This window comes from Pseudopipra pipra, chromosome 3 (assembly GCF_036250125.1).
Source record: "Pseudopipra pipra isolate bDixPip1 chromosome 3, bDixPip1.hap1, whole genome shotgun sequence".
NCBI classification, from domain to species: Eukaryota; Metazoa; Chordata; class Aves; order Passeriformes; family Pipridae; genus Pseudopipra; species Pseudopipra pipra.
The window spans coordinates 93174542-93202040 of record NC_087551.1 but is presented as its reverse complement, the minus strand read 5'-3'; the positions used below and the strand labels follow the sequence as shown (position 1 = coordinate 93202040).

General features: G+C 39.0%; 1 protein-coding gene across 1 annotated transcript in view; it reads left to right on the top strand.

The window, feature by feature from the left end:
• The window catches only part of LOC135410695 (microcephalin-like), a 61642-nt gene that overhangs the window by 19626 nt on the left and 14517 nt on the right, over positions 1-27499 (top strand). The window contains exons 2-8 of the mRNA XM_064647402.1: positions 16823-17144; positions 17263-17510; positions 19225-19316; positions 21617-21735; positions 25869-25953; positions 26457-26577; positions 26871-27011. Coding sequence (XP_064503472.1) covers positions 16823-17144; positions 17263-17510; positions 19225-19316; positions 21617-21735; positions 25869-25953; positions 26457-26577; positions 26871-27011 — 1128 coding nt within the window. The remainder of the gene's footprint in view (positions 1-16822; positions 17145-17262; positions 17511-19224; positions 19317-21616; positions 21736-25868; positions 25954-26456; positions 26578-26870; positions 27012-27499) is intronic.

The window sequence follows — 27499 nt, the reverse complement described above, 5'->3', positions numbered from 1 at the left end:
CCTCTTTTCAGGTGAGAGAGAGAGGTGGTGTTGCTGGTGGGCAGGAAGCATCCAGGGCATGATTGCTGGTTCCTGGCAATACTAGCACACACAGTTTAATACTTTTCATTTCCATTACTATAAATAGGCCTATTTTATCTCCTTTCTGTAATAAGCATTTAAGCCAGGCTGGATGGAACTCTGATGAACCTGATCTAGTGGAAGGTGTCCCTGCCCACAGAGGGGGTTTGGAACTAGATGATCTTTAAGGTCCCTTCCAACCAAGGCCATTCTATAATTCTATGAGAACTCATGCAGTCAATAAGCAGTGGTTTTGCTTTGTAAATGTAGTTGGCCAATTCAGTAAGTGAATTATATGGCTGATGATTCTAGTAACATTACTTTTTCCCTAAAGATTTTTCTTTTTTTAATGTTTGACAAGCAGTGTAGTAGTCAAATGTCATTGTCAAAGACCTGCTTCCTTCCTAGCAATCTTACCTGGACCTCAACCGTGTTCCTTCCCTGCTACTCCTCTCATTTCACTGAAACTGTCTTGCTCTCTCTGCTTCCTCTTTCTCTGTTGCAAATACTGTTGATGAGAGAGTAAAGCTCTCTCATTAAAAATAGGTACAACTCCATCCTGTTTACTCCACACTCAGACTGACCTCCGGGTCAAAACAGCAGAGATGCACCATTTTATTGCAATGAATTACTGCCTCTTGAAACAATGAAACTTGAGTTGAAATGTTTCTGCTGCATATTACAGGACATAAGGGCACATAGGAAAAAAGCAAGGAACAAACCCTAACTAATTAATTCTTACAGCATTCCTATGCTTCAGAGAAGTAGGAAGGATTAAATCAGACTAAGAAAACAGAAGCCTCACCCGACAGCTTGAAAGTATATCATTGCAGGTTTCTCACATTAAAAAGTAAAAACATTTACATGAACTCCATGCTACTTTTCCCATACGTGTTTATATGCAGAAATGAAACCCTTTGGTCATTATCTATGAAACACTTTGGTTACCCTTTGTCATGTGTGGGAGTGGAAGGTTTAGAGAAAATTATTACAAAGCAAAGCCTTGCCAGAGAGTCTCGAGATATAGAAAGGACTCCCTTGCTTTCTAAACCCCTTCTCAGAGAAGGGTTTAGGTGCAGCTGAATCCTATCTTAGCCTTGGACTGTGTTAATGGTTTAAATTTAAGGAATTATAGAGGTATGATTAAACCACTTTGCCCCACAGGTTTTAATGAATATATCTAAATATATTAATGAGTTATCTATTATGACAAATTAACAAACAGGTGAACAGACAAAAGATCTTAATCAGAATTATTTACTACACAACATGAACACTATAAATCTACTAGTAGAGTATAATATAGCATAAAGTAGTATAGTACACTGTAACAAAGCAATTATTGAAACAATTATATTGAAGCTAGCAAAAAGAAATAATTATTAAGTAGAGATCTCATGTAACTCACCCATACCAATACTCGTGGGGAGATTTCTTTCACTCAGCCTCGAGGAATATCCTTGGAGGGCATCCCCAGCCAAGGGAGGAATCTCCACACATACACCCCAAGAAAGGTTATGTCAGAAGAACCTGACTGCATGAGAGAGTACAGAACTTTTATAGTATAAAGTAATTGACTGCTAGTCACACATTCACAGGCCAGCTACCAGCTTATCTGATTTGAAGTCTGGTGAACTAGGATGGTTTTAGTGTAATTAACACCAAGACAACACCTGGTTCCAGCAGTTGATCTTTATGACGGCTTGCATGATTGCCTGATTGGATTATAGGTCTTATCAGAGTGGGTCTATCCTGCCACAGCCTTGAATTTAGTAAATAATGTCTTTATCTCTGTTGGTCAGATAGCCTACTTTCAGATCAAGAGAGCAAGAGCAACGTTCCTATGATGTAAAATAAAACTACTACAAAAATTGCTAGCTGTGTTTCCTTTTTAGTTTTTAAGTGACTTTTGAAATTCAGCTGAGATTGAAAAGCGATGTAAGAATAGTTTTTAAAAATGAAGAAACTGCCTTCCCTGCAACATTTCAGTTTAATTATGTTTCTGATTTTCTCTTTGCAACCAGAAGCATTGATCAGCCTTGATTCATGTAAAGATCATCTTCTGCAGTGCTTCTTTCTTGTGATGTGATGGATACAACCTAATTTTCTAAAAACTCTATATGCTTGTTTACTAGCAAATAGAAGTTTTTTTCTTCATTCTTGCTCCACCCTGCCTCCTCCCCATCAAATACGTACATTTCCTACGTTCAGCAATCAAATATAACTTTTGCAGCAATACATACCATAGCCTGCTTCATAGTCAGGGTGTAGTGATCCTGATGTTATGACCACAGACAAGTCTGGGACTTGGACATGATTTCCTTTTACTCTCTGAGGCCAGATATTAATGAATTCTTTTCTCATACAACATAGGGTCACACTCCAGAAAAAGCAAGGATTATCACTGGAAAATGCAAAGAAGAGAAGCCATGGATAACATCGCTGTCAAAAATGAGGCTGAAGTTGATAATATGCTGTCTTTAACAAGGAAGCATGCTTAAGAAGTTTCTCATCCTCAAGAGTTCCTTTGGGCCCCACCTATTTTTCTCAATCAGATTACTAAATGAAGCAACATTGTACAAAAAAATGGGTCTTGGAGGAGAAGACCCATTAACCTGAATGCAGCCAACTATGCATCATGAAAATCTGACAGCTTACTGCCACTAAGAGGGGACAGCAAACAACAATGGCATTACCGTGTGTGTACAGAAGGGATAATTTTTTAAGCCTGTTTCACCTTCAAAGATATTTTATCACGGATGTACTGCATGAAAACTGTGTGCCCAAATACTTAAGGTCTGTGAATTTAAAACAACGGGAGGCAAATGTTATCCTTAGTAGTGTTGTGAAATTCAAAATGCCCTTGACATTTATTCTACTGAGAATTATGATGAGTCTAATTTGTAGTAGACTTGTTAAACTGCTGGAAATAAGCACATATCATCCCAGTAATATTTTTTCTATGCTTCTAATAAGACATACACATACAGGATTCAAAGTGTTTCCCTTATATGAAGTGAAAAAGACATAGATATCACTCAAAAATACACTGACCTCACTCATCCTATTGTTTTTCCTGAGCTTTGCCACTCCTGAAGTTTCTTTCTGTAAGAACACTGTGTCTCTTCCTCAGCCTTAAGAGACATTAAAATCCTTTTTATAATCCAATACATTGCCAGTAAGAACTCCTTGTTCCAACCAGAAGGCAAAGCAGATGAATTCCACATCACCGACTATATTCCTAGAGCATGAATCCTTTTACAATCCCATTTGAGACTTTATATAGTACTTTTTATTCAAGCAAGTATAGTGATGCAACTTTTTCCCTAGTAATATATTAACTTCCTTTTTGTCTGACACAATTTTGCTACTATCTGCAAGTTCTACATGGGAGTGCAACAAGCTATTTCTTTGCCCCAATGTTTTGCCATTTTTGAAAATGTTAGGTGTAGGTCTCATTTTCCCAAAACAACTAAAAGTTTGAGATGTTCAATCCAAACTTCCCTACAAGTCTTGTTTCAGAGGCAGATGATATTTTCTAAGACTATCAGCAACTTACCAAGGTAAAAGAAGTTAACATAGGCCATAAGCAAGCAATGAATTTGTCATTCAGCTGTAACAACTCATGTACATACTTTGCCTCTTGTAAACATTTTCTCGAGGGTCAGTGAGAAAGAGTAATCAATCATTCACTTGCTCCTAGGTAAGAGCAGTTTCTTTTTGGCAGCTATTGAACAAGCTGCTGTGCTACAAATTAACAGATGTGTTCTATAATGACTGCTCTATAGATCCATACTTTATCAACAAAAATGTTCTGTATAGTAGCCACACTTAAAGTTAGGCACCCAAAATTATCATAAAAAGGCTAATCATTGGTCTGGAGCCTACTACTCATGCCAAAAGTGTTTTTACAGCTAGTCATATGCTTGTGAGTCTCGGGCCCTAATTTCCAGCCAACAAAAACTGATGTGAAAACTTCAACTAGATGAACAGAAATCAGTTCTGGAAATGTTGTGTAGAGCTGCTGGGCTTCACGAAAGAATAGGGTTTTTTTCAACTTTATCAACAAGCATATGGAAATGTAATATACATGTGGCAAATTAACATAATACAGCAAGAACAAGGTAATCTCTTAGTTCATATAGTGTCTAGCTTTGTGTTGCACTATATCAGAACTGCATTATCTGAAAGAATACAGAAACTAAAGCAGTTAGATAATCACCTCAAGATAATCCCATTCTTGGACTTTGTACATGTCCTAGTTAGAACGGCTGGGACCAGTTCATCATTGTATGGGTGTAACCCAAAACTGTGTATTCTATAGCCTTCCATGCCATTTCCCAGAAACTGTTATCAATGAACCATTTACACCATCTGCCCACAGAGCCTGACTTCTCAGGCTATAAACTAGGTGTTAAGAGGCCTGTGAGATAGGAGGATGCTCTTGTCCTCACACCCTTTGTGAAGCTCCCCACCCTGAGGGAAGTGCTGGGCATTCCTGCCTGAACTGGAGGATATATAATCTTGGAGTCTTGGAACTTTTTTAACCACTCGTGGGATCCAGAGGAAGACTGCAGACCACCACTCTCAACCAAACTGCAGATCACCGCTCTCAACCAGACTGAGACCACCACTCTCAACTGGACTGCAACCACCACTCTTCAACCAGACTGCAATCACCACCCTCGACCGAACTGCAATCACCACTCTTGACCAGACTGCAACAGCACTCTCACCAACAGGTTTTTCCCCTCTCCCTTTACTTTGGATTCAGGGGGCCCAAAGAACACCACTCTGTTCGTGCCCCAGGGTGCTGGGTTATGCATTTGGGTTTTGTGGGTTAAAACCAATTGTTTGTCTGTATAATTGTACTTATTGTATTATTTTATTAAATTGTTATTCTGATTTGTAATCTCTCTTTTGAGTTGAGTTCATTTCCCCTGCTGGTTTACCTTTAAACCAGCACAGTACAAAATAATCTTTGATCTAAAACTTTAAGATGTCTTATAAATGTCAAATAACAGGCCTGTTATCTGTCTATGGGTTTCAGTATTTTCCAATCTGTGGATCTCTACAGCTTTTCCAGCAGATCTATATGTCACTTTAAATTTTCACATCCACTGGGTTATTGCATAACAAATCCAGTTCATATTGCAAATCCCTACTAAGTGATCTCTGTATCTGTAGCTCACCCAACTGCAGAGCACCCTTTTATCTTGTTTTGTTATGTTTTGAACATTCTGACAGAGTTGCTTACTCTTCTGATAGGTTTCACTGTATTGTGAGCATCCAAATATATTCTATCTCTGCCTTGATGAAAGAGAAATTAGAATCCAACTTCAAACAACTGAAATGCAAATGGGTTAATCTTTAGCACTCTCAAGTCTCCCATCTGCCATTTAACTTCTTCCTTATAATCCATTCCTAAATTTTATTCCATTTAATATTAGACGGACCATATTAACTACTGGCTTCACTAGAATTGCATAAAATATTAGTTTCATCCCTGATTACCAAAAACATATGGTGAGCAATCAAAGAAATCAAAATGGGTTTGCTCTACTTGAACATAAATGGATGTTTATCTAACATTTGTCATTTGTTCCTTTGCTGCTTGCCTACACCCTGAAACAACATCTCAGCCTTGGCCATATTGAACATAACTGGTCTACTCTGGCCTCCAATCGGGAGGTCTGGAGACACACCATCTATAACGCTGCTGATGCTTTTGAGAACGCACGCAGGATCTCTCGAGAAGAAAAGGCAACGCAGAAAGAATCGTGCCTTGCAGAATATACCATCTAAGGAGTCTTTCTGTTGTCCCTTTTGCAACCAGACGTGCCTGTCTCGTATCGGCCTTTTTAGCCACCAGCGTGCTCGTAACAAACGTGGGTAGAGCCCTTCCCAAATCTTCGTTCGCAAAGCCTGGCCATGATGATGACAATCTACTTTCACGTGTAGCAGCACTGAGAGTTACACTTAGTTCTGCTGCACTTCTTCCACTTCTTTGATTTACTGTGATAACAGATTAGCTAAGCAGAGCTAGAGGTACGCGAAAAACTTTTTTGCAGGTCTTAGTCCAGATGCTGTTGAAACACATTTGAAAAGGAGAGGGGTGTAAGGCTTGATATGCACACAGGTAACCCCAGGCACCAGGCTGTGGCCGAAAAGACAAAAGGCGAAAGTGGAAACCCACTTTGGTGCTTTTATAACACCACCTTTTTTATGTGCAATAAAACCCAAGGCTGTGTTCTCCCCCTGTGCTCTATTGCCTGCCTGGCCCCCTGCAGGGGCCCCTAGGCATGTCTGTGAGAATGTTATCACTTGTAGCAAGGAAGTTACCTCTTGGCAGACAAAGATACACAGCATCCTGCATGAGAACGAATTCTTTCCCACGTTAAAGCCTTTTCCGGGCAGCAAAAGTTTCTTTGAGCAGGTGTTACCCTCTCCCTTCTCACCATTTCTTCCAAAGGTCTCTGCACCTACAGGGGGAAACCAACAAACAGAATTAAAACAAACAAACAAACCAATTTTCCAGATCAATAAGTTTATTAGAAAATACAGCACAAAAAATTATGAAATAATGAGAACTCCAGGTGACTCTATCCAGTAATTTTTATAAATATTGCACTAAAAACTAAGTACTTTATAGCATCCTGGAAGACACCATTTCCAATGGTAAAGTATTAACAGAATTATAGAATATCCCAAATTGGAAAGGACCCATAAGGATCATTGCATGCAACTCCCCGCTCCTCACAGGACTACCTAAAACTGAACCGTACGACTAAGAGCATCAACTAGTCACTCCTTGAACTCTGACAGGCTCAGTGCTGTGACCACTTCCCTCGGGAAAGCCTGTTCCAGTGACCAATCAAGCCCTCTGTGAAGAACCTTTTCCTAATTCCAATCTGAACTCCCCCTGACACAGCTTCATTCCATTTCCTTGTGTCCTATCTCTGGTCAGCAGAGAGATGAGCATCTCCCTCTCTGCTGGCTGCCTTGATAAAGTTGTAGACTGCCATGAAGTCACCTCTCAGCTTTCTCTTCTCCAGGCCAAACAAGCCAAGTGACCTGCTTCTCCTAAGTCTTGCCCTCAAGATCTTTCAGCATGCTGGTCACCCTTGTCTGGACACTCTCTAATACTTTTATGTCCTTCTTATATCGAGGCACCCAAAACTGCACACAGTAGTGTGGAGGCTACACATTTGCAGCATTGAGAAGGAAAATGACCACCCTTGACTGCCTGGCAATGCTGTGCTTGATGCAACCCAGGACACAGTTGGCCCTTTTGGCTGCCAGGGCACTGCTGACTCATATTCAACTTGCCATCAAACCAAATCCCCAGATCTCTTTACTCTGGGCTACTCTCCAGACCCTTGAGGGACACCACAGCTCCTTCTAATTTAGTATAGTTGTCAAACTTAATGTACATTTGATTCATGCATCCAGATTATTTATAAAAACATTAAAGAGCACTGTCCCTAAAACTGACCCCTGAAGAACCCCACTGGTGACTGGCTGTGGGACAGATGTAACCCCATTTACTATAACTTTCATGTTGACTCATGAGCCAATTGCTTACCTAACCTACTATGGACTACTATGCTCTATGCTGGACATTGTATTCAGAAGGACACTGTGAGAGATGTATCAAAAGCCTTGCTAAAATCTCAAACCACCATATCTACTGGCTTCCCTGGGTCAACTAGATGGATGACCTTGTCATAAAAGGAAATTAAGTTGGTCTTTCCCCTCATGAACCTGTGCTGGCTGTGACCAATGACTGTATTGTCTCTGAAGTGCTTTTCAATAACTCCCAGAATAACCTTCTCTATAATTTTACCAGACTCTGAAGTGAGGCTGACAGGCCTGTAATTACCAGGCTCTTCCTTCTTGCCCTTTTTGAAAGGCTTCCAGTTGACTGCGACCTCTCCAGACTCCCAAGATTATTGAAAAATAAAAGAGAGAGGTCCTACAATGACATCAACCAGCTCTTTCAGTACTCTGGGATGAATCCCATCAGGCTTCATAGATCTATGCATATCCAGCTGGAGCAGGAAGTCTCAAACAAGTTCATCATTGGCTGGGAGTTCATCATCCACCAGTCATGCCCTTCCAACACGGAGCTCCAGGGGTTCCAGGGACCATCATCAGTGTTGAAAACAGAGGCAAAAGAGGCATTAAACATCTCCACTTTATCTGTGTCCCTATTAAAGCAACAGACCAACACATCTTCTGATTCTCTTTTTGTTATTAACATATGTTAAAAAGCCCTTTTTGTTGTGCTTCACAAATCTAATCAAGTTTTGGCCACGAGAATTTTCTTCCTACAGTGGTGAACAGAATCTCCATACTCCTACCATGTTGCTTGTCCTTGTCTCCAATGTCCATATACTTTTCTCCTCTGCTTAAGTTTTAGAAGAAAATCCCTGCTCATCCAAGCCAGTCTTCTGTACCACTTGTTTGACTTCTGATATTTTGGAATTGTTTGCCCTGCCTAATCATCCTGTCCATCACAGTCATGGAGCTCATTCCACCAGGTTTTGCTTCAGCCAATGATGTCATAGCTCTGAGACAGGGTCAAAGCTTCTAGCTCTTCTTTCTTATTCCTCAGGCTGTACACATTTGTATGAGGACATTTCAAATGTGATCCATGTACTGAACACCATTGCTAGCAGACCATCCCTCAAACATTGGCATACCACCCTCAGACTTATCTGTAGGGAGGCTGGTTCAATTAGCTCTGCTAACTCCTATGCAAAGATCATTTTCCCCTTCGAGACAGGTGTAACCCATCTGTTGCCAACAGGCTTGGTGCCATGTAGACCAACCCATGATCAAAAAACCCAAAATTCTGTTGGGTACACCAGGCTCAGAGCCAGCTTACTGACATGTTGGCTCTTCCAGTTTCTTCCCTCATCATTTCCTGCAACTGGACGGACAGAGAACACTACCTGTGCTTCTGATCCCTTAATCAGTTGTCCCAAGGCCCTGAAGTCTCTCCTGATTGCCCTTGGACTTCTTGTTGGAACTTCACTGTTTCCTACATGAAAAATCAATAACAGATCTCATCACACCTTTACTCAGGTCCAAGGAAGGCAGCAGACCCGTTCTCTACAAGATCAGGTTGCAGGTGGTGTTGTTCCAAGTGGTTTTTTCCACCTTTAGAACACTGCCCTGATCTACAGCACAAGTCAGACGAGCTTCAGCTCCTCCTTTGATAACGTGGCCCTGTCCCCTGCTTCACACAGACACTGTTGCTCAGAAGTCATGTGCTGACCTAGATCAGGGAGTTAATCTGGCTGAAAATTCATAGAATTAAAGGGTATATCCAGTGGCAAGGGATCTTGGGACTTTGTCTAGTCAGGTGCAACACTGAACTCAGACAATATTTGCTTGGATCTTTGTGCATTTGGCTCTTGAAAACTTCCAAGAATGGATGCACCACAACCCCTCTGCGCAACCTGTTCCACTCCCTCAGTCTCTCCTCAAAGGCCACATATTCCAGCCATCCTGATGGCCCTTAACTGAACTTACTCCAGTCTCCCCATGTCCTTCTTGTACAGGAAGAACCCAAACCACACTTTATTATTGTCAGGTATCCTTCTTGTCCAGATGTAGGACTTTGCATATATCATTGTTGAATTTAATGAGGTTCCTATTGGCCCATTCAGGTCCATTTGAATGGCAGCCTAAACACTGTCAGGAGTACTGACACTACCCCCCAGTTGGAATCATTCACAAACTTAATCGATTCCTTTCTTACAGCATCAAGGCTCTCACAACTTGGAATTTTAGAAACATAAAAATATATATTCTCAGCCAGAGTTTACCTAATCTGGTAACATATCTCAGACAGTCTCAACCTATTTATGGTTTCAGGATTTCCTGAACTAGGCATAACTGTGAACTATCTAGTAACCCACTTGAATTCTGTGACCACTTCTGTCAGCCACAACAACCAGCTGCCAGGAGTTCCACAGTTTAAGTTCCTCTTGTGTGGAAAAAACCTCACATTTTCTTTTTGTTTTGAATATGCCTTCTACTGAACTCTTCTTCATTGGGAAGAGAGAGTGAACAGCCTCTCCCCAATATCATTCTCCAGGTCACTCCTTTTTACACATCCACATACCCAATCACTCCCACTTGGCTCTTTTTCAGGCCATTTTGAGGCCCACTAAACTATATGGAATCTATCACATACCTCTACTCACACCAGTCACACTTCTCTGAACCCAAACTCTACTATATCCTACTTAACTTGGGAAACAAGCTCTGCTGATGGGATATGGGCAAAGTATAGTACAAGTATAGTAATAGTCCTTGTTTTGCTGTCTATTCCCAAAGAGATGGAAACAGAAGGTTCCTTTCCTGTGTGTACCACTTCATCCTTAATACAAGTCAGAAGATCTAGTTGGCAAGTAATGCACTTCAGATGCCTTCAAATGAGCTTTGGTCATTTGTGTCAGGGAGATATAAGAAGTTCACACTTAATATTGTTCTCTTTGCTGTGTGCACTGCTTCAGGAGCTGAGTCAGCTGTAGCAGATGTGAATCAGCACCTTTTCTGCTTTAGTTCACAGCCTGAACTCCAAATTCACCCTCTGGAACACTTTTCCAGAGACTCACAAAAGCTGTGGAGCTCACAGCAGAGGATGGAAATCTCTTAAATTGGTCTCACCTGTACAACCAAGACTTGCCTGAACATATGCAACAGGACCGTGCTTCTAAACAGTACCATTTGGGCTGCTTAGCCAAGAGACAATAGGATCATGAAGCATTTTGGGTATTTGTCGTTAATTCTGTCTTCCATAGTCTGGATCCGCATCTCCACAGAAATGTATGACAAGCAAGCAGCCTGTGTTCAGCAGTGCAGTTCTACATTGCTTGGGAAAATCACAAAGCTTCAGCACAGAATTTCAGTACAGAGGTCAGATAAACTGTTTTTCCCACCCCTTCACAGCTGCAGTCATAGCCTGAACTGAAGGCAGTGAAAACTGTTCAGAGGGCAAATGCATAAGCCTTCCATGCCAGCATGAACAACACAGACACCTGCTTATTAGCATGTTGTTGAGTCATGCTCTCAGCTATATGATGGGCTGTTACTTTTCAGCATGGTGCTGTGTTTTTATTCCACAGTAGGCCTTCATAGTAGGGGTCATAGTGTGTCAAAGACATTGTCTTACTGGGAGAGATAAAACTCCACAAGGATTAGTCTCTATCCTATTATCAGTGTTTCACAAACTCAAAATAAAGCTGGTGTTGTGTCAGCACATTAGCTGTGGATTTAAAAACACTGATTTCTTAAATTACAGGGTAGAAAGAAAAAATAAAACTGGTGTTACCGCCTCAGCTGAAAGAAGAAAATATTAACTGCTTTTTCATTTCCTGAAGGTTTCATACTTACTTACTTCGTGTCATTTTCTTAATCATGAATATCACATTGGAAAATGAACAAAATCATCTCATTGATGAGAACATTCAACAATTTTGTAAGACTACACGATCAATAATATTATACTTCCTTCGTGACAGCCAATAAATGTCCCTCAAAATTTTTTCCTTGTTCCATGAAACATAAATAAGAAATGAGAGCAGCAGTAAAGGTTTTTTGACAATGATAAATACACATCCATCTGACAAGCATACGTAACTGTTTTTTCCCAATATTACTCACAATGTAAGTGTGAGTAATATTTTTTGTTTGTTTTACTAATATATACTAATAGTCTAGATAATATATATTAAAATAAACAGGGAAAATACGAGATAAGAATTTCCTCTTGTCTGTTTAGATTAAACTACCCTGGAAAACAGAAGTGGTAAGTTGAAACATATTTTCAAACATCGGTCAAAGGAGGAAAACAGGAAAACAAACAAGCCACTGTTGGCAATCTCAGGAGGCTTTCTTTTTGTGGAGAAGCAAAGAGACTAGAATGCCTCTAAGGCTACTGAGGCGGGACTCCTGTATCTTATTTACAGCAGTTCAGTACAAGCTATTGCCAGCCTGTATGTCAGATCACTATGTGGTATGAAAAATGGCAACATGAGAGTTTATTTCACTGGTATAGTCCCAATTTTGAGCTATATTAGCACCACTTTCAGCTGGCTTCCTGGTCTGTAATTCTACTATGCATCATCAAAAGTCTAATCAGCTGGAAGTGGCCATTTCTGGGCCCAAAGATGTCTTCCTAGTGCTAAGTGGTCAGGAACAATTTTGCTGACTTTTATACCAACTAGGATAGGAGAAAGGAAAAGGCATTTAGGGGCACCATATGGCACAGGGAAGGGAAAAAAACTGTCAGTTGCATAAATCAGGATTCCTGAGATCATGCTAGCATATACCACTTTTTCATAAGAAAACTGTTTTCTAGACGGAGGTAACAAAGATTAAATCTAAGTTCCTTTAATAAACCATCTGATATATGTTACGTTACTACTACATATGAAGAAGAAGAAGGGGGTTTGTTCAAGTCCTGAATGGGGAAGGTAAATAGGCATAAGACAGATCACAGGAGAGGGAGAACTAAAGAATATTCTAATGGAGATCCCGAAGGTGCAGTTAAGACCCGGTCATAGTTCCAGCTAGATACAGTTAAGATTTCATCTTACTTACTATTTTAATTATGAGCTTGGAAATAAAAAAGTGTGTACTAATGAAATTTGCAGATGGCCTGAACAGAGGCTTTATTAAAACAGAGGCAGACCAGAATACAAAAACAATTGGATGAGCTCACATATTGGAATGCAATGAAATTGAAAACTAATAAACAAGCAGTTACGATGCCATAACTCATGAGCTGGAAATATAAGTCTATCACAGAATAATTATGTGGTTCCGAGAAAAAGATCATAGGGTGAATTATGTAAAGTGTATCTAGCAGTCCAGTGTTAATGGCATAGTACACAACAGATACACTGTACAATTTTGTGTGCTACTTAACAAATCAAAATTCAAACTGAAACAGGAACAGACAAGAACTGTTGGGCTCACTGAGAAAATGAGGAGTCTACTTTTTCAGAGGAGACAATGATAGTGGATGTGGACACTCACAGCTGCTTTCTGGAGCTTTCTCCATGAAAGTTTGTACCTCCTCCAAGCACTTCTTCCTGCCTCTACATCTGTAGTGGTCAAGTAGCATTTAGAGATGATAACTGCAATTGTTACACAAGTGTTCGGGTATTAAAGAAACAAATTGACTGAGTGGGATTTACTGATTTATAGGAAGTAGTGCACCCCAGTTGTTTAAGTTTATCTGGGACATTACTTACACTTGGAAATTTAAGAATGTCAAAAAAAAAAAATACAAAAGGTTAAAGCTGTTGTTTGCCCAAATTGGAAACACAAAGCCAACCAAACAAATATCACCCAATAATCAATACACAAAATTAGACTCCACTTAATAATAGCAAACCTCCTTATTTGTTCTAGGTATCTTTCATACACTTAATGTCATGTCTTAGGGAGTAAGTAATACATAGCCCACCATCTGAACTCTGTGTCTGAGAAATGAACCTTGTCTCTGTGATATAGCCTTACCAAATACAATCTCAAAGGTCCCTTCCAATTTATATCAATCAGTTAAGAGCTGGCTGAGAAGGACTCTTGAATTAGCAAAGAAAAGACTTGAGAATACAGATCTTTTTCATATTTTACCTAGCTTTGGAAAATTACTTGCATTGTTGGGGTTTTTTTAGTTTTTCAAATTCTTTGGATGCCTGACAAACATTTCAGTATTCATAGGACTTTTACTTTTTTGGGACTATTAATTCTTTTTGATTAGGAGGTCAGTTGAAATCTAACTTTCACTGTTCCTTCCTTTCTCAAGATTATTTACCTGTAAAACTCTTTCTTGCCAGTGCTGCATTCTATAACCTGTATGTCCTAGTAACAGAATGTGCAGAAATCATGTCAATCTAATAGCTGATGTTATATTCCTAGCTTTATAGACACCATGAAATTGCATGTCATCAACCCAAACAACAAGCCTATTAAGATGGTACTTACTTAATGTAAGTAAGCTCCATTTGTTGTCATTTTCAGGAGTTCGTTATGGAATGAAAGCTGAAACAGCCTGATGTATTCAAGCTGACAAAACAGCAGTTGTAAAAATATATTGCTGCTTTCTGTAAGTACTACAGGATTATAAATGCTAAGGAGGAACTGACAGCAAGACAATACTGGCGCAAGAACAGACAGCTATTAACTACCCATGGAATTCTGAAGGGTAGTCACCATCTGATAACTGAGTTCTTGTAAAACCTGAAGTAACTCTGAGGTCAAAATGTCAACAGTTTAGGACAAAACTGTAAATTTGTAGGATATTTTTGGCATTGTATGTATTTGTTTCTGTAATAAAAAAGGTGGGCATTCCAAACCCATTTTTGACAATGATAAATACACATCCATCTGACAAGCATACGTTCTCATGAGTAGTCCTAATCTGCTCCGGTAATGAATTATAACATCTTCTTGCAACTACTACTCTTCATTTTCTCTACCAGTGTAGAATCAGAGCACACGGAAATAATTGTACAATTCAGTATATTTCCCTTTAGCATCTAAAAACCTGCTACTACCTTTTACATAAGGGCTCAAACACAGCCTGTGGATTTTTTACTAAGGGTTTGCAGTGTACATTTAAATCTCCCCTACCTCCACTTCTGAAATTGCCTTCAGATTAATGTTCATAGACGCTGCATTAAGACTAGACTCCCTTTTCCTTGAGTTCCTTTTAGACTAGACTTCCTTTTACCGAGGTTGAGTACCTTGGTAAAAATATTACATTCTTGCCTAGCAAAATACTGTGTAACATACTGACAGAAATGCAAAAGATAGGTAAATGCAAACAAACATATATATATGTAGATTGACTGATCACTTTATACACATAGTGAACACAAAACTGAAAGGAAGTCTGTCACAGGTTCAGCAGATGAAGTACCCAAGAACTTGTGCTCAACATATGCCATAGATCTAGTGTCATATCAATGCCCTGGAAATTAAACAAACTGAATCAATACTAAAATATTATATAATAAATTAAGATATCTTAAATAGCATTGGTACAGCCATCTGCTTGGAAGACTCCTAGGGGTCAAGATTTTGAGTCTGTCCATGAAAGTAAGAATAGACATAATGGACCAAAGGTATTTTAGGTCAGCACTGTCTCTCCAGTGGGAAATTACTGAAACAAAGAACAAAAGAAAAGAAAACATCAAAGTATTCACTGTCCCTTCTCAGAGTCCAGCAATATACACTTCAGGGCTTTACTGAGGGAAAGATGGCTTTGTACACTTTTTATAGTCTTAAAATGGATTTCATGAATTTGCTGAATATGCTTCTAGAAACCATGTGGTTTACTAGCACTCTGAGCACACTTCCACAGCCTGATGAAGCACAGTGTGGAAATATCTCTTCCAAGAAGATGCCATCTGCCAGTCTTTTGGTGCTCACTATCCCTCGCCGGGAACGCACCGCTCCAGGTCCACCTTCTGCATATGTTTATGATTTTAAGGGCCTCTAGCACATCCAGCTTCCACCGTTCCTTTTCCAAGCTGACAAGTTTTTGTCTGAATAGTGATTTCTGCTAAGGAAATCACTCAGTATCCTTGTTTTGCATCTCTCTTGTTTTTCCATATCTGCTACATTATTTTTCAGATGACGAAACGAGGTTTGCACATTGAAGATTTCAGGACAACCATATTTGTCCAGCCATATAGCAACCCCTAAGCTGTATGAGTTGCATAATGAAGCTGTGCAGCATCATTTTCCTTGATGTACTCCTTTCTCATGGCAAATCTCTTTATACTCACTAATTCTATTAATTTTTATACATTTTATCATTTTTCCTGGGGAAACCATCAGTTTTTCTCTAATTTCCCTCTGGTATCACATTTACTACACTTCAGCCTTCTAGCACCAAAGCCAGTTCCCGCTACGGTGCACTAACTATAGTTAATAGTACAGTTGCTGTCAAGCAATTTTGTAAGCTTTCATAAATACCGTCTCATAGTGCTCTTTGCTAATCCCTGTTTTGCTGGCTTTTTGACTTCAGACACTGCAGTTTGCGCCACCAGAGAGTTGAGAGGCTACTGGTACTCTGATGCACCTTTCTAGAAACTAAAATTCTTCCTGAGGACTCCTCATGGTGAATGGCAACACAGAAAATTCACTTAGTGTTTGGTTGTCAAAACATCCTGGCATCCCAACCTGCAGAGAAATAATGTTGCCAGCAGGAAGAAGGAAATGCTTCTTCCTTTGTAATGGTACTGATGGGGCCACGCCTTGAGTTCTGTCTTCAGTTCTAGGACCCTCAATTCAGGAATGACATTGCGCTGGTGCATGTCCAGACAAGGGCAACAGAGCTGGTGAAGGGTCTGAAGCACAAGTCACATGAAGAGCAGCTGAGGGAGCTGAGGTTGTTTAGGCTGGAGAAGAGGAGGTTCAGAGGGGGTTCCTTTGCTCCCTATAGCAACCTGAAAGGAGGTTGTAGCTAGCTGGGTGGCAGTCTCTTCTCCCAGGCAACTAGTGACAGGACAATATAACATAGGCTTAAGCTGCGCCTGGGGAGGTTTAGGTTGGACATGCGGAAGAATTTCTTCCCAGAATTAATGATTAGATAATGGAATGGGCTGCCCACGGCGTTGGTGAAGTCACCGTCCATGGTGGTCTAGTTGACATCGTGGTGTTTGGTTATAGGTTGGACTTGATGATCTCAGAGGTCGTTTCCAACCTAAGTGATTCTGTGATTCTGTAGCACAGTTTCCAGCAGCATTCGCTGTCACGAACCTCCGCCGGCGCAGGGCAGGGCCGGAGCTGGGCAGACACACACCTGTTTCTGAGCAGGACCGCGTGGAGCACGCACCACTTTGCACCCCAGACTTGTGCGGACACGACACGGCCGCCGGTCGCTCCAGCCCCTGCACAGGCCCTGCCCGCCGGGTCCCCCTCCGCGCCCGGCACGGCCCCGCGCAGAGCGCAGAGCGCAGGCGCGGCGGGGCGGGCGCGGGGGCGGGTTTGAACGGTGGCGGGCGTCGGAGCCTCCCGGGGTGCGGCGCCAATGGAGCCCGTTCTGACAGGTACCGGCCCGTCCGCCCCGCGGGGGCTTCTCCTGGCGCGGCCCTCACTGTCCCGTTCTCCTTCTCCTTGCTGCCCTTGCCCCGGCACCTTCCGGGAAGCGGCCGGGACGGGCGGGTGAGAGGCTGCAGTCGCGGCCGGCCGTGGCGGGGGGACAGGGCTCCCCCTCAGGTCGCTCTGGCTCGCCGCAAACCCGCCCGGTCCCGGCGGCGGGGCCCGGCCGTTCCGGGGCAGGCGGGCCGTGCCCAGCAGGCCCAGCGTGAGTGTGAGGTGCCGGGACGGGCCGGACCCGCCTCGCTCGGGCTGCCCCGCTGGGGTGGCTCCCGGTACTGCGTGGCTCGGAGCCGCCATCCGCTCTTCCTGCTCCGGTCAGTCCTGGCTTCCTTCTGCATCTCTCTAAATTTCTGCCTCGCCAAGTTGCCCTGTAATGGCAACTCAGCGATCACCGCCTTCTAAGCATAAGTTGGCGTTTTCAGATTTCAGAGCTCTTTTAGCTGAAAAAAGCGCTTCCTCATTTTCCTTTCCATCAACTATACAAAAACTACAAAGGGCCTTGGAGTATATTTGATTATCTAAAATTGACTAATTATCATGAAATATACCTTTGATCCTCCTGCGGGTGCATTGAGCTTTGAAGTAGCATCCCTCTAAATTCCTAGTGTGGCCTTTACTGAAATGTTCCGATTTGTTTTTCTAGGAGAATTATAACTATGAAGGTTCTAAAATATTTCCTGTAAGAGGAAGATAGTGTCTCTTCAAATGCAAGTGCAGTGTTTCTCACAGTAAAAGAATCAAGGGAAAAAAGCAACTCTTGTCAAATGCTGCCCCGGTCTAGTAGTAGAATGAACCCAGCTGATGCACTGCGGTAGATTTAAGTTCCCATGTATATCTGAAGTCATAGTACCGATAATAAGATTTTTCCCAGTGGACTGAATAAGGAAGTGTTTTATGTTCCATATTTCTCTTGTGTGTCAAAAGTATTTCTAGCAATTATAAAACTATGTTAATCTATAGAAGTACTTCTACTGTTGGACCATTGTTCTAGTTTTCATTTAGAAAGAAGACAGGCGGCACTACTTAATAGTTAATCAGCAAGGCATGTGTCGTAACTAAGACAATTAAACAATATTTGCTAAGGATGACCCTTTTAAATTGAAACTCTCAATTTATTTCATCAGTTCTGAGAGTTGTCTGGCCTGTCGTTTGTATAAAGTTGTTTTTGGTGAACTGATATGCCTCTAGTTTCTGGAACTTTCCTGATTCATCAATCAAAACGGAAAAGTGGCATGGCCAGTGGAACTGTAGTTTTACTTTAGTGCCCATCCTGAAATGAAATTAAAATTAATGAAGGGATTGTTATGGGTTTTATTTGCTTATCCCTCCATGTCAGTACTTCTGTATTGATTTTTTTAAAGACTTTGGTTGTTTAAAGACCTTGTCAACCAAGGCTGATTTCATTCCTTGAAGAGTTCATTGAACTGCTTGATAAAGGAAGCTACTTAAATGTGAATACCTAAAGTTATATAAGGCAGCTGACATGAAATTTTATTAGCCCCTGTTATATGTACCTAATTTGAGGTGGTTGGATATAAATAAAGTGAAACTTCAAGTCAATGGGAAACTGTTAAGTAATATTTCTGTAGAGTTTTCTGGGAGTTTGGGGGAGGAATAATTCTATTGTAGTTATTTCATTTTGTTCTGTAACTTGTGTTACATCAGCTTGTCTTCAAATTTTTGATTAACCTGAAATTAGCAGTGATTAAATAATGATAAGGGTAAGCAGTCATGTAAAGATAACGCATTGCTTGTTAATCTGGTAGTGTGTTTTAAATAAGTGAAGTGAAACGTTGTTTAACTAGTGTCAGACTTCTAAGTTAGCTTAATTACAACTAATTTAAGGGACATAAATACACTTACAAAAACTTTCTGCTGCTAAAAGCTGATACTCAGTTTACTAAAATGTATATTTGCAAGTGAATACAATATGTATAGAGACAAAGTTTTATTAGAAAGGCAGCCTAACCAGTTTTACCATATTATATACTTTATTAGTTGTTTGTTGCTTTCTCTCTTTTTATCCAGGTGTTTCTGCATTTGTAGAAGTTTGGTCATCTAACAGAACAGAAAATTACTCAAAAACCTTTGAACAGCAACTTCTTGATATGGGAGCCAAAGTAAGGAGACTATTTTGAAATAAATAGAATAGGAAAGCTCTTAATTACGCACTAGCTTGCTTGTTCTGCCTGTCATGTATATTCCTTTTTAGTATGAGTTTTTAGAGGGCAGGAAGGAAGAAAATCACAGACCCGAGAGCAGACCAACGTGCTGTGAAATTCTTGCTCTGACAGATGGGAAATGCATTTAAAGCCTCTCTATATCTAGAAACCTCTTTGCATATTAATGTGATAGCCTGCATTTCTTGTGAAGTATTGGGCTTGCCATGTACTGTGGGCAAAACAAATCAAAATGTTGAAAACCTGTGGTTTGCAAGTATGTACCTTAGGTGGTTTTGTTTTCTTTAACTTGTAGGCAGCTGCTCTGTTATTAGTAAAATGTTTTCTAACTCAAGTTACTCTTTCATTCCCTCTCCCACAAATGTTCTTCAGTTCCAGAAAGTGCTAGTAAAAATACATCTAAGAGACTCAGTGTATGTCAAAATGATTTTTTCCATACCAAATATAGTTGACTTGTAGGTGCAAAAGATGTTTAATTGCCAGCTGTAAAATTTCAGCCAGAGACCAAAGTCAGACTCACATCTTGCCTTCTTTCACATTATCACTGATTAATGGAGATTTTTACAGCCCACACCATGCTCTAAAAAACATTTGTGTGAACTCCCAGTGCTCTTTAAGTGGGCATGTGTAGATATATCTTGCTGTAATTAAGAAAGCTTGCTGATCTCCCTCAGTCCTCTATGAAATAAGTTGAGAGAGTGTGACAGAACAGTAGGATAACTGGTTTTATTATAAAAGCAAACGCAACTCTCAATAAATAACTCAAGTAACAAATATTTCTTGTTCTTTCGTGCTGTACTATCAGATCTTTGTAATTCAATTCTAATGACAGATTTTTCTCACAGAAAATATGACAAAAGCATAGGGCTTCAAAATTCTTCAGATTGATTGAAGTAGCCAAATATGGTGGAAGGTGCAAGCAGATGATGTGGATGAGCCCTGTGACTGAAAAGGGGGGGTCATGCCCCTTCACTATTCCAGACACTTCCCTTTTATTGGCTGAGCACATGATAGTAGACTGGCTTGGCTCATTGTGTCAGGAAATTAAATTCTGTATTAGTTTTTCACTAGATTGTTGATTCAGACATCTCCAGGTAAGTTCAGCTGAGCTGCAGAAGATGTCTGGGGTAAGGGAGGAGGTGGGAGGGGTGAGAGGGATGTATAAGATGGTGTTCCTCCATAATTTGGAGACAAAGCTATATCAAGCATCTGTCTCCTTAGGACATGAGCTGTCAGCTGGATACTGGCAAAAGTGAGTAAGCAATTGTATCTGGAGTCATAACTAATTCCAAGAGAAATTCGTCTGTCCCGTATACCTAGATACTTAAAAGTCATGGGATTTTGTCTGCTAAGAAGTCATAAATCAGCTTGCCACCAGAAATTTTTTGCAAAGCTGAATAGTTTTCTTAAAGCTAAATACAGACACAGCATGCTGAGAGCCAAGTATAGTGGTGCAGCTGAGAGAGCAACATTTGGCTGTGCTGAGAAGGTGCTGCTGCTGTAAAAAATGGGTTGTATTGATCTCACCATGTCAACAGTCGCAACTGATCAAGCAGTTCTGTGTAGGGTGTTTAGTCTCCACAAAGGAAATTTTGACTGTGAAGAATGGAATATCTAGAACTGAAAACATTATCACTTAGTTGTCAGTAGAAGCTGATAATTGACAATTTGATCAGATGTGGAATATAACTGTGTACTGACTTTAATTTTCTGTATTTCTCACTTTTTAAAGCATTCAGATATATTTTTTTTTAGTGGCACCTTTAGCCTTCCCTCAAAACTAACAGCAATCTTTATTGATGAGAATTGGTTTAAAGAGTGAGATTAGCTGTACTCTTTAAGCCTGAGTTATTTGCTGAATAAAAGATATAATTTGCTATTTCTTTAGATAGTGGCATCTGCTTTCTATACTGGCTGTTGCATAAGAAATTATGTTGCACTACATAAGTAAGTGATACAGCTAGAATAGGGAGCTGGAATTAGTAACCTAGAGAAAAGAAGTTTGAAAACAAAAGGCTACTCTAGCCCTCTAGCCTGCATTGGCTTGAAAAATGAGGCTTGAGTTTTGATTGTTTGAGGATTTTTGCAAAGATGGGAAAGATCAAAAGAGTTTTTGACATAATGTTTTGAATAAGTTTTTATGCTAATGGTTTATACACTAAAATAGACTACAGTAGCTAGTTTCATTAGCATTTTCCTATTATCAGACTTACAGGTGAGCTCTCTGTGTACTTCTGCAGGTCTCAAAAACTTTGAACAAACACGTGACCCATGTAGTCTTCAAGGATGGACGTTTGACTACATGGAAAAAAGCACAGAAGATGGGCGTAAAAACAGTTTCTGTACTTTGGGTGGAAAAGTGAGTACTCATGGTTATGATGAATGTGGCCTTTCTCAGAGATAATGGATTCTAGTATTGTTTTATTGAAAAACTTCAGTACAGAACCTGTTTTATTAATGTACTTGAAATAGTGATAAATCCATGAGTAAATTATAACTTTCCTATGACATTATTCCTATTATAAAGCATGTTACTTACATAAAAAGGTAAAATGTTAACTCTTAAAAAATGAATGTGTTGAAGTAGTTTCAAAGTACATTTGTTAACTATTCAGTGTTCTGCTCCTTACTTTCAGATGGCATGCATAGGCAGTGAAGGCCAGGTATTTATGTTGAATAGAATTCTTCCATTTTCATATGAAAAAGTAAATTTCATCAAGGGCATTTTACTATTTCTGTACTTCTGTAGAAAGAATATATCCTAGCAAGAAAGAAGAAGATCCATATGTAGTCTGGCTTTTAAGACATTTGTCAAGTTCAGAACAGCACTACTTGAAGATTCTCTTCTACCATATGGAAAAAGTTAAATTTATTAAAAACAGTTTTAAAAAAATTTTGGCTATGCAGCCAATCGATGAGAATTTGCTAGTCCAGAGCTGCCTCTCTTGAGTTTACAAAGTGCTTGTGAGGCCTAACTTAGATTTCAGATGAAGTGTCAAAACACAGTTTATGAATATGCATGTGTTATATTCAAACATTCCAATCAATAAATCGATGTGATGATGAAAATTAGAATATAAGTCAAGTAAAGAGGGCCTTACCTATACCAATTATAATATGCACAGAGATAGCAGTCTTAGTGCAAAAATTTTGGGGTTATATGTTTTTTTTAAGAAGGGGGGGCAAATCTGATCTCTTCAACCACTTAATTGTACGCCAATACAACCAGAATACTTGTGATGCAAGGCCATTAGCATAAAAATAAATTTCTGTAGAAGCAGGAGTTTTTCTTTTTTTTTTTTTAAGGATGTCAGATATAGAAGTTACAGACACACAATCCAGCCAGCTTTAACACCAAGGAAAAAATACATTAAGTTCCAAAAAATGCAGGTGAAGCAAAATTGTATTTATATGAACATATTTCCCTGGGACTTGGATATGCTATAGTAAAAAGAATCTCAAAAAAGTGCAGGTGAGTAGCATCAGCCATGGAAAAAGAATGAGAGTGCCTTACAGGGGAGAGCCTTGGACGTGTCATACAGAAATACTGTCTCCATAATAGCAGTTCCAGCACAAGAATCTTCTCTGCAATGCTGGAAGGCATTGAGTGGATGAACACTATAGAAAGTTGAGACTTAGAGACAACCGGATATGTAACACTGTAGGAGACATCAAGGAGCTTTGAAATCCAGGAGTAAAATCCTCAAGAAACTTTTGCTGGATACTAGCAACAAAGGGAAAAAGCAAGAAAAAGGATCTGGAGGGAAAACTTAAGCTATTTGGCAGGAAGGAGAAGGCTAGCATCTTCCTGGTATTTTTTTAAGTGTTCCTAGTATCATATTCAGACCAAGGCAAGGTCTTGGTATACAGCTTAGAAGATGAAGTTTGTCGGAACTGAGGGACTGCCTGAAACAGAGGTATTTTGTTGCAGAGGAGGACCCAAACTGTGAATTATGATTGAACTTCTCTGTAATCTTTTTCTTCTGCCTTTTAGTTTAAAGTAAATGCCAAAAGAAGAACAGAAGAACATACAGCTTAGATTGGTGCATACTGTAGGCAGAATTTATGGGAATATCATATCCTTGCGCAAAGTATAGGTCAGGAATGGTAGAAGCTTACATAAGAGATAGTAATAAATATTCTTACTAGTCATAGGGTTATGCAAATGAGGCACAGGCAGTACAAAATTAAATCAGTCTGTGCTAGCATTCAAATTTTTTTTTGTAATAAGATGAGGAAACTGGAGTGCCTGACTTTAAATTATATGCCTTGTATATCAGTGTCTGAGACACTGATAGGCAGAAGACAGTCTGTTGAACCCTGGGAAAATGTAAAGAGTGTGTACCAGTAAAATAGTTGTCCTGTGTGGATGGAAGCTTAGTTTAAACCTGACAACTGTGTAAGCAAATAATGCAGAGTTCCTATGAGTTGAAGTTTTAGCATTGCCAAAAAAGATGGATGGTTTAACCAGCTGCTCCCTTCAGTAGCAAGGGGAACATTCTCAGAATGATCAGAAATGCTGTGAAACATCATTGCAGGAAATGTAATACTAAGTGTCAACTGTCTAGTGTAGACTGGGGGTTGGGTGACTCCTATTGGAGTGCAATGCAAACCAAGTATCTTAGTTATTGTTTGGTCTTAATTGGTATGTGTATGGTTCTTGAAATATTTAAGTAATTTTTGTAAGTATGGCCACAGTATAAAATATATGTTCGTACTGGAACACCAAACCCAGGAACTTCTGTGACAGTGCTTAAATTCAGAAGGGAATCTGCTTGAAGTGGAAGTAGTTCTGTTAAGAAGCTAAGACAGCAAAGGGAATAAAATTCTTTTTAGTGTCAAGGAGACTATTTAAAGCATAAGTCCTCTTAAGCATATCAGAGAGAAGATGAATATCACATTTTGGGACTTACAGTAAACATTTCCATAACATTGTCACTTCAGCAGTAGTCAAAAATCATATTATACAGAACATAAAAATTCATGTAATGGAATGACAGCATTTTATTGTGGTTACATTTGGAATGTTACCAGAGATAGCAATTAGCATTACTGAAGTTTTCTTATAAGATGTGATAGAAGAGACAATAATGCTTCAGTCAGGAAAAGAAATGGGAGTGGAGGAGGGAGACTCTTGTGAATACAGATGTTTATATAGAGAGGCTGAATATGAAATGAATGTATATTTTCCTTTCCAATAGAAGAATGGGAAAGCATCACATGCATACGCCTGGATGCAGATTCAGAGAAAACAGTAAATGATGATTTTCAACAGAACTCCTTGATGCAGAAACATAGTCAGCAAAGATTTACATGGGTTTAGAAAATTGCTGAAGCAATTAAATGTTTATCAAAACGTAAATACAGTGTTGTATCTGACCATGTCTAAGCAAGAATTCTGTGGAACATAGACAATTGAAGTTTAAAAAAATTTGTAACTCTAGAGTAAAGGTATTTTTAATTTAAAAAAAGTTGTTTAGTTTTCTTTTGTCTCCTTTCTAAGAATAGTAGATATGTCTCATGTTAAAAACAGTGAACAAAATCATGAATTTGCTATTGTGCAAACAAATTTTAAGTTTAATGCAAAATGAGTGACAGCTTTGGGATCACTGAGAAAAATCTTTTTGCATCTTCTTCAACACAAATACAGTGAGCAACCTAAAAAAATCAAAACCCAAAACCAAAAAGAACCTTATAAAAGACAGAATTGCTACAATCTGTGTCCAAATTAGGAACACTTAATACTTCCATATCGAACCCATGATTGTGAAACTCTACCTGTATATTCTTAACTCATCTCACAAATAAATGATAAATCATTTACATTCAGAATTGTATGCAAAAATTCTTATAATATATTTAGTGGCCAAATTTTTTTCTGTTTAGCATCTCTGAATCAACGAAATCTCTGAATTAGTGTAATTTTTCATGTCGTCTGCATCTATGCTGATTATTATCCAGAATTCATTAATAGTCACAAAAGTCCACCGTTTTGAATATCTCTTTTTGATTCTCCAGAGAATTCTAAATTCAGTTTGCTTGACAAATGCACATAGTAGTTTGGCTTTTTCCTTCGTTCAGAATTGAGTAACTGAGGATAAGATTATAATTGTACAGCCACAGACTTTCTAGCAGTTTCATCACTAGGTGTCAGTAGAGCCACACTGGTGGCTGCAGGAAGGACTTCAACCACAACTTTGGAATGTGTGCAAAATAACATGAGTGGGAATCTTTCAGTTTCAGAACAGCAATTTAAAGGGCATCATTAGCACAAAAAACTGTATCACGTATCTGGCATGTAAGGTATAGATTCGGGTGATTTTTTTAGCATTACAGTAGTTACCTTAAAGTTACACACTTAGGAAGGATTGGTGTTACATTATTACAGGGCTCAGATGGCTTTTTTTGCAGTAAAGGTTCTCATTCTTAAAAACAAACAAACAAAACTAAGAGAAGAAAACCTCAGCAAACCTGCTCTAATTTGTTGTACAGGTGTCAAGAAACTGGAGTACATGTTGATGAGTCCTTATTTCCTCCACTGAACACTAGTGAAGGATTTCCACTACTGATCAAAAAAGTATGTGATTTTTTTTTATGTTTTTTTAAATAGGCCTAGAACAGTAAGCTTTAAAGTTTGAACTTAACTTTCTGACCTCAGGCATTTGAGCTGTTTATTTTCAGAACATTCTGTAAACTGTACTTATCCATCTAAATAGGATTTTAAAGATAGGCTGTTGGTGTGATCATGTGGCATCTTACCTGAAGAAAGTATACTAAAATACAGTTTTTTGTATTGGTGAATAAAAAATGAAGATGTTTCATTGAGTTGCAACAAACTCTATTTAAAAAAAAATACCTTTAAAGCTTTAGCTTTGCTGCAAACAATAAAGATCTGTTAGGTTCTTTCCTACTTCGTATTAAAGTTCACTTTCAAAAAATGTCTGCAATTATCTGTGACTCTCAAGATAAGTAGCATAAACACCAATAATAAATACTGTGATGAACAGATAGGCAAATAGGAAGTATAGTTACTTTTGGCAGTTTTATACTATGTAACTAATAGTTTTGTGTGTCTTGTAGCACAAATGTATGCAGCCAAAAGATTTTGTTGAAAAAACTCCAGAAAATGATAGAAAGCTTCAGAGAAGACTGGACCAGATGGCTAAAGATTTAGCAATACAAAAGACAACAATTAATGCTGGTAAGAACTATTTTTGACTAACATTCAACTATCTGAAGTTACTTCTTTAAAGCACTTGATGGGGTTTTGTTTTTCGGTGGGTTTTTTTTTTTCAGTTTTATGCATCTCGCCATGAGAAATGAAGTTTACTTTTTTCAGAGTTCTTTGGAAGTCTGTGGTGTTAAGGCATCTGTAATGATGTTAGATATAAGGAAACTATTTTTTGTTACGTTTTTTCAAAAGAAAAATGAAACTTCAACTGAAGTTGTTATAGCATTTAAATATTAATATATAAATACAATTTCTTTGTGTAGAAACGGATGTACCAGTTTTACTATTTGAAGACAATGGTTCACTTATATACAGCCCTGTTAATAAGATGAAAGATCAATGCAATGCAATTGAAAGAGGAATGAAGGATATGAAGAAAAAAAGAAAAAATCTTTCTCCTACTGGTAAGAAGTTAAATTTTGCTTATCTATGAACATGCTCAGTTGGCTACTGTTTTTATTGCTGACTTTTTTGCACACTTGTCATGTTCTCACCTTCAGAATTTTTTTTTATCTCTTACTTGATTGCATGTCTTCCCTTCTTCCCAGGTTTTGAGTAGGTACTGAATAACAGGATTTACAAATTAAATAAATTTGAATAACCTAATTGAATAAATGTAGTTGATTTCAAAATGCAGATCCGGGTGAATTAAATCTAGATTGTAGTTTTCAAATGTTTTTTAGTGCTTGCATTATCTTACTGAGAAAATATTAAGGTCTAAATCATTAGGTTTTGCGAGTTGTAAAAACTGTTGAATGTGGAACATCTTTTGGTGGGACAAATCTGTAGTATTTGAAGTTTTAAGATGTCTGTGTCAAGTAGACTGTGAATTTCTAATTTGAAAAATAATTGTGAGAGGAAAGTAAAGATATAAGTAAGGATAAAGTGATAC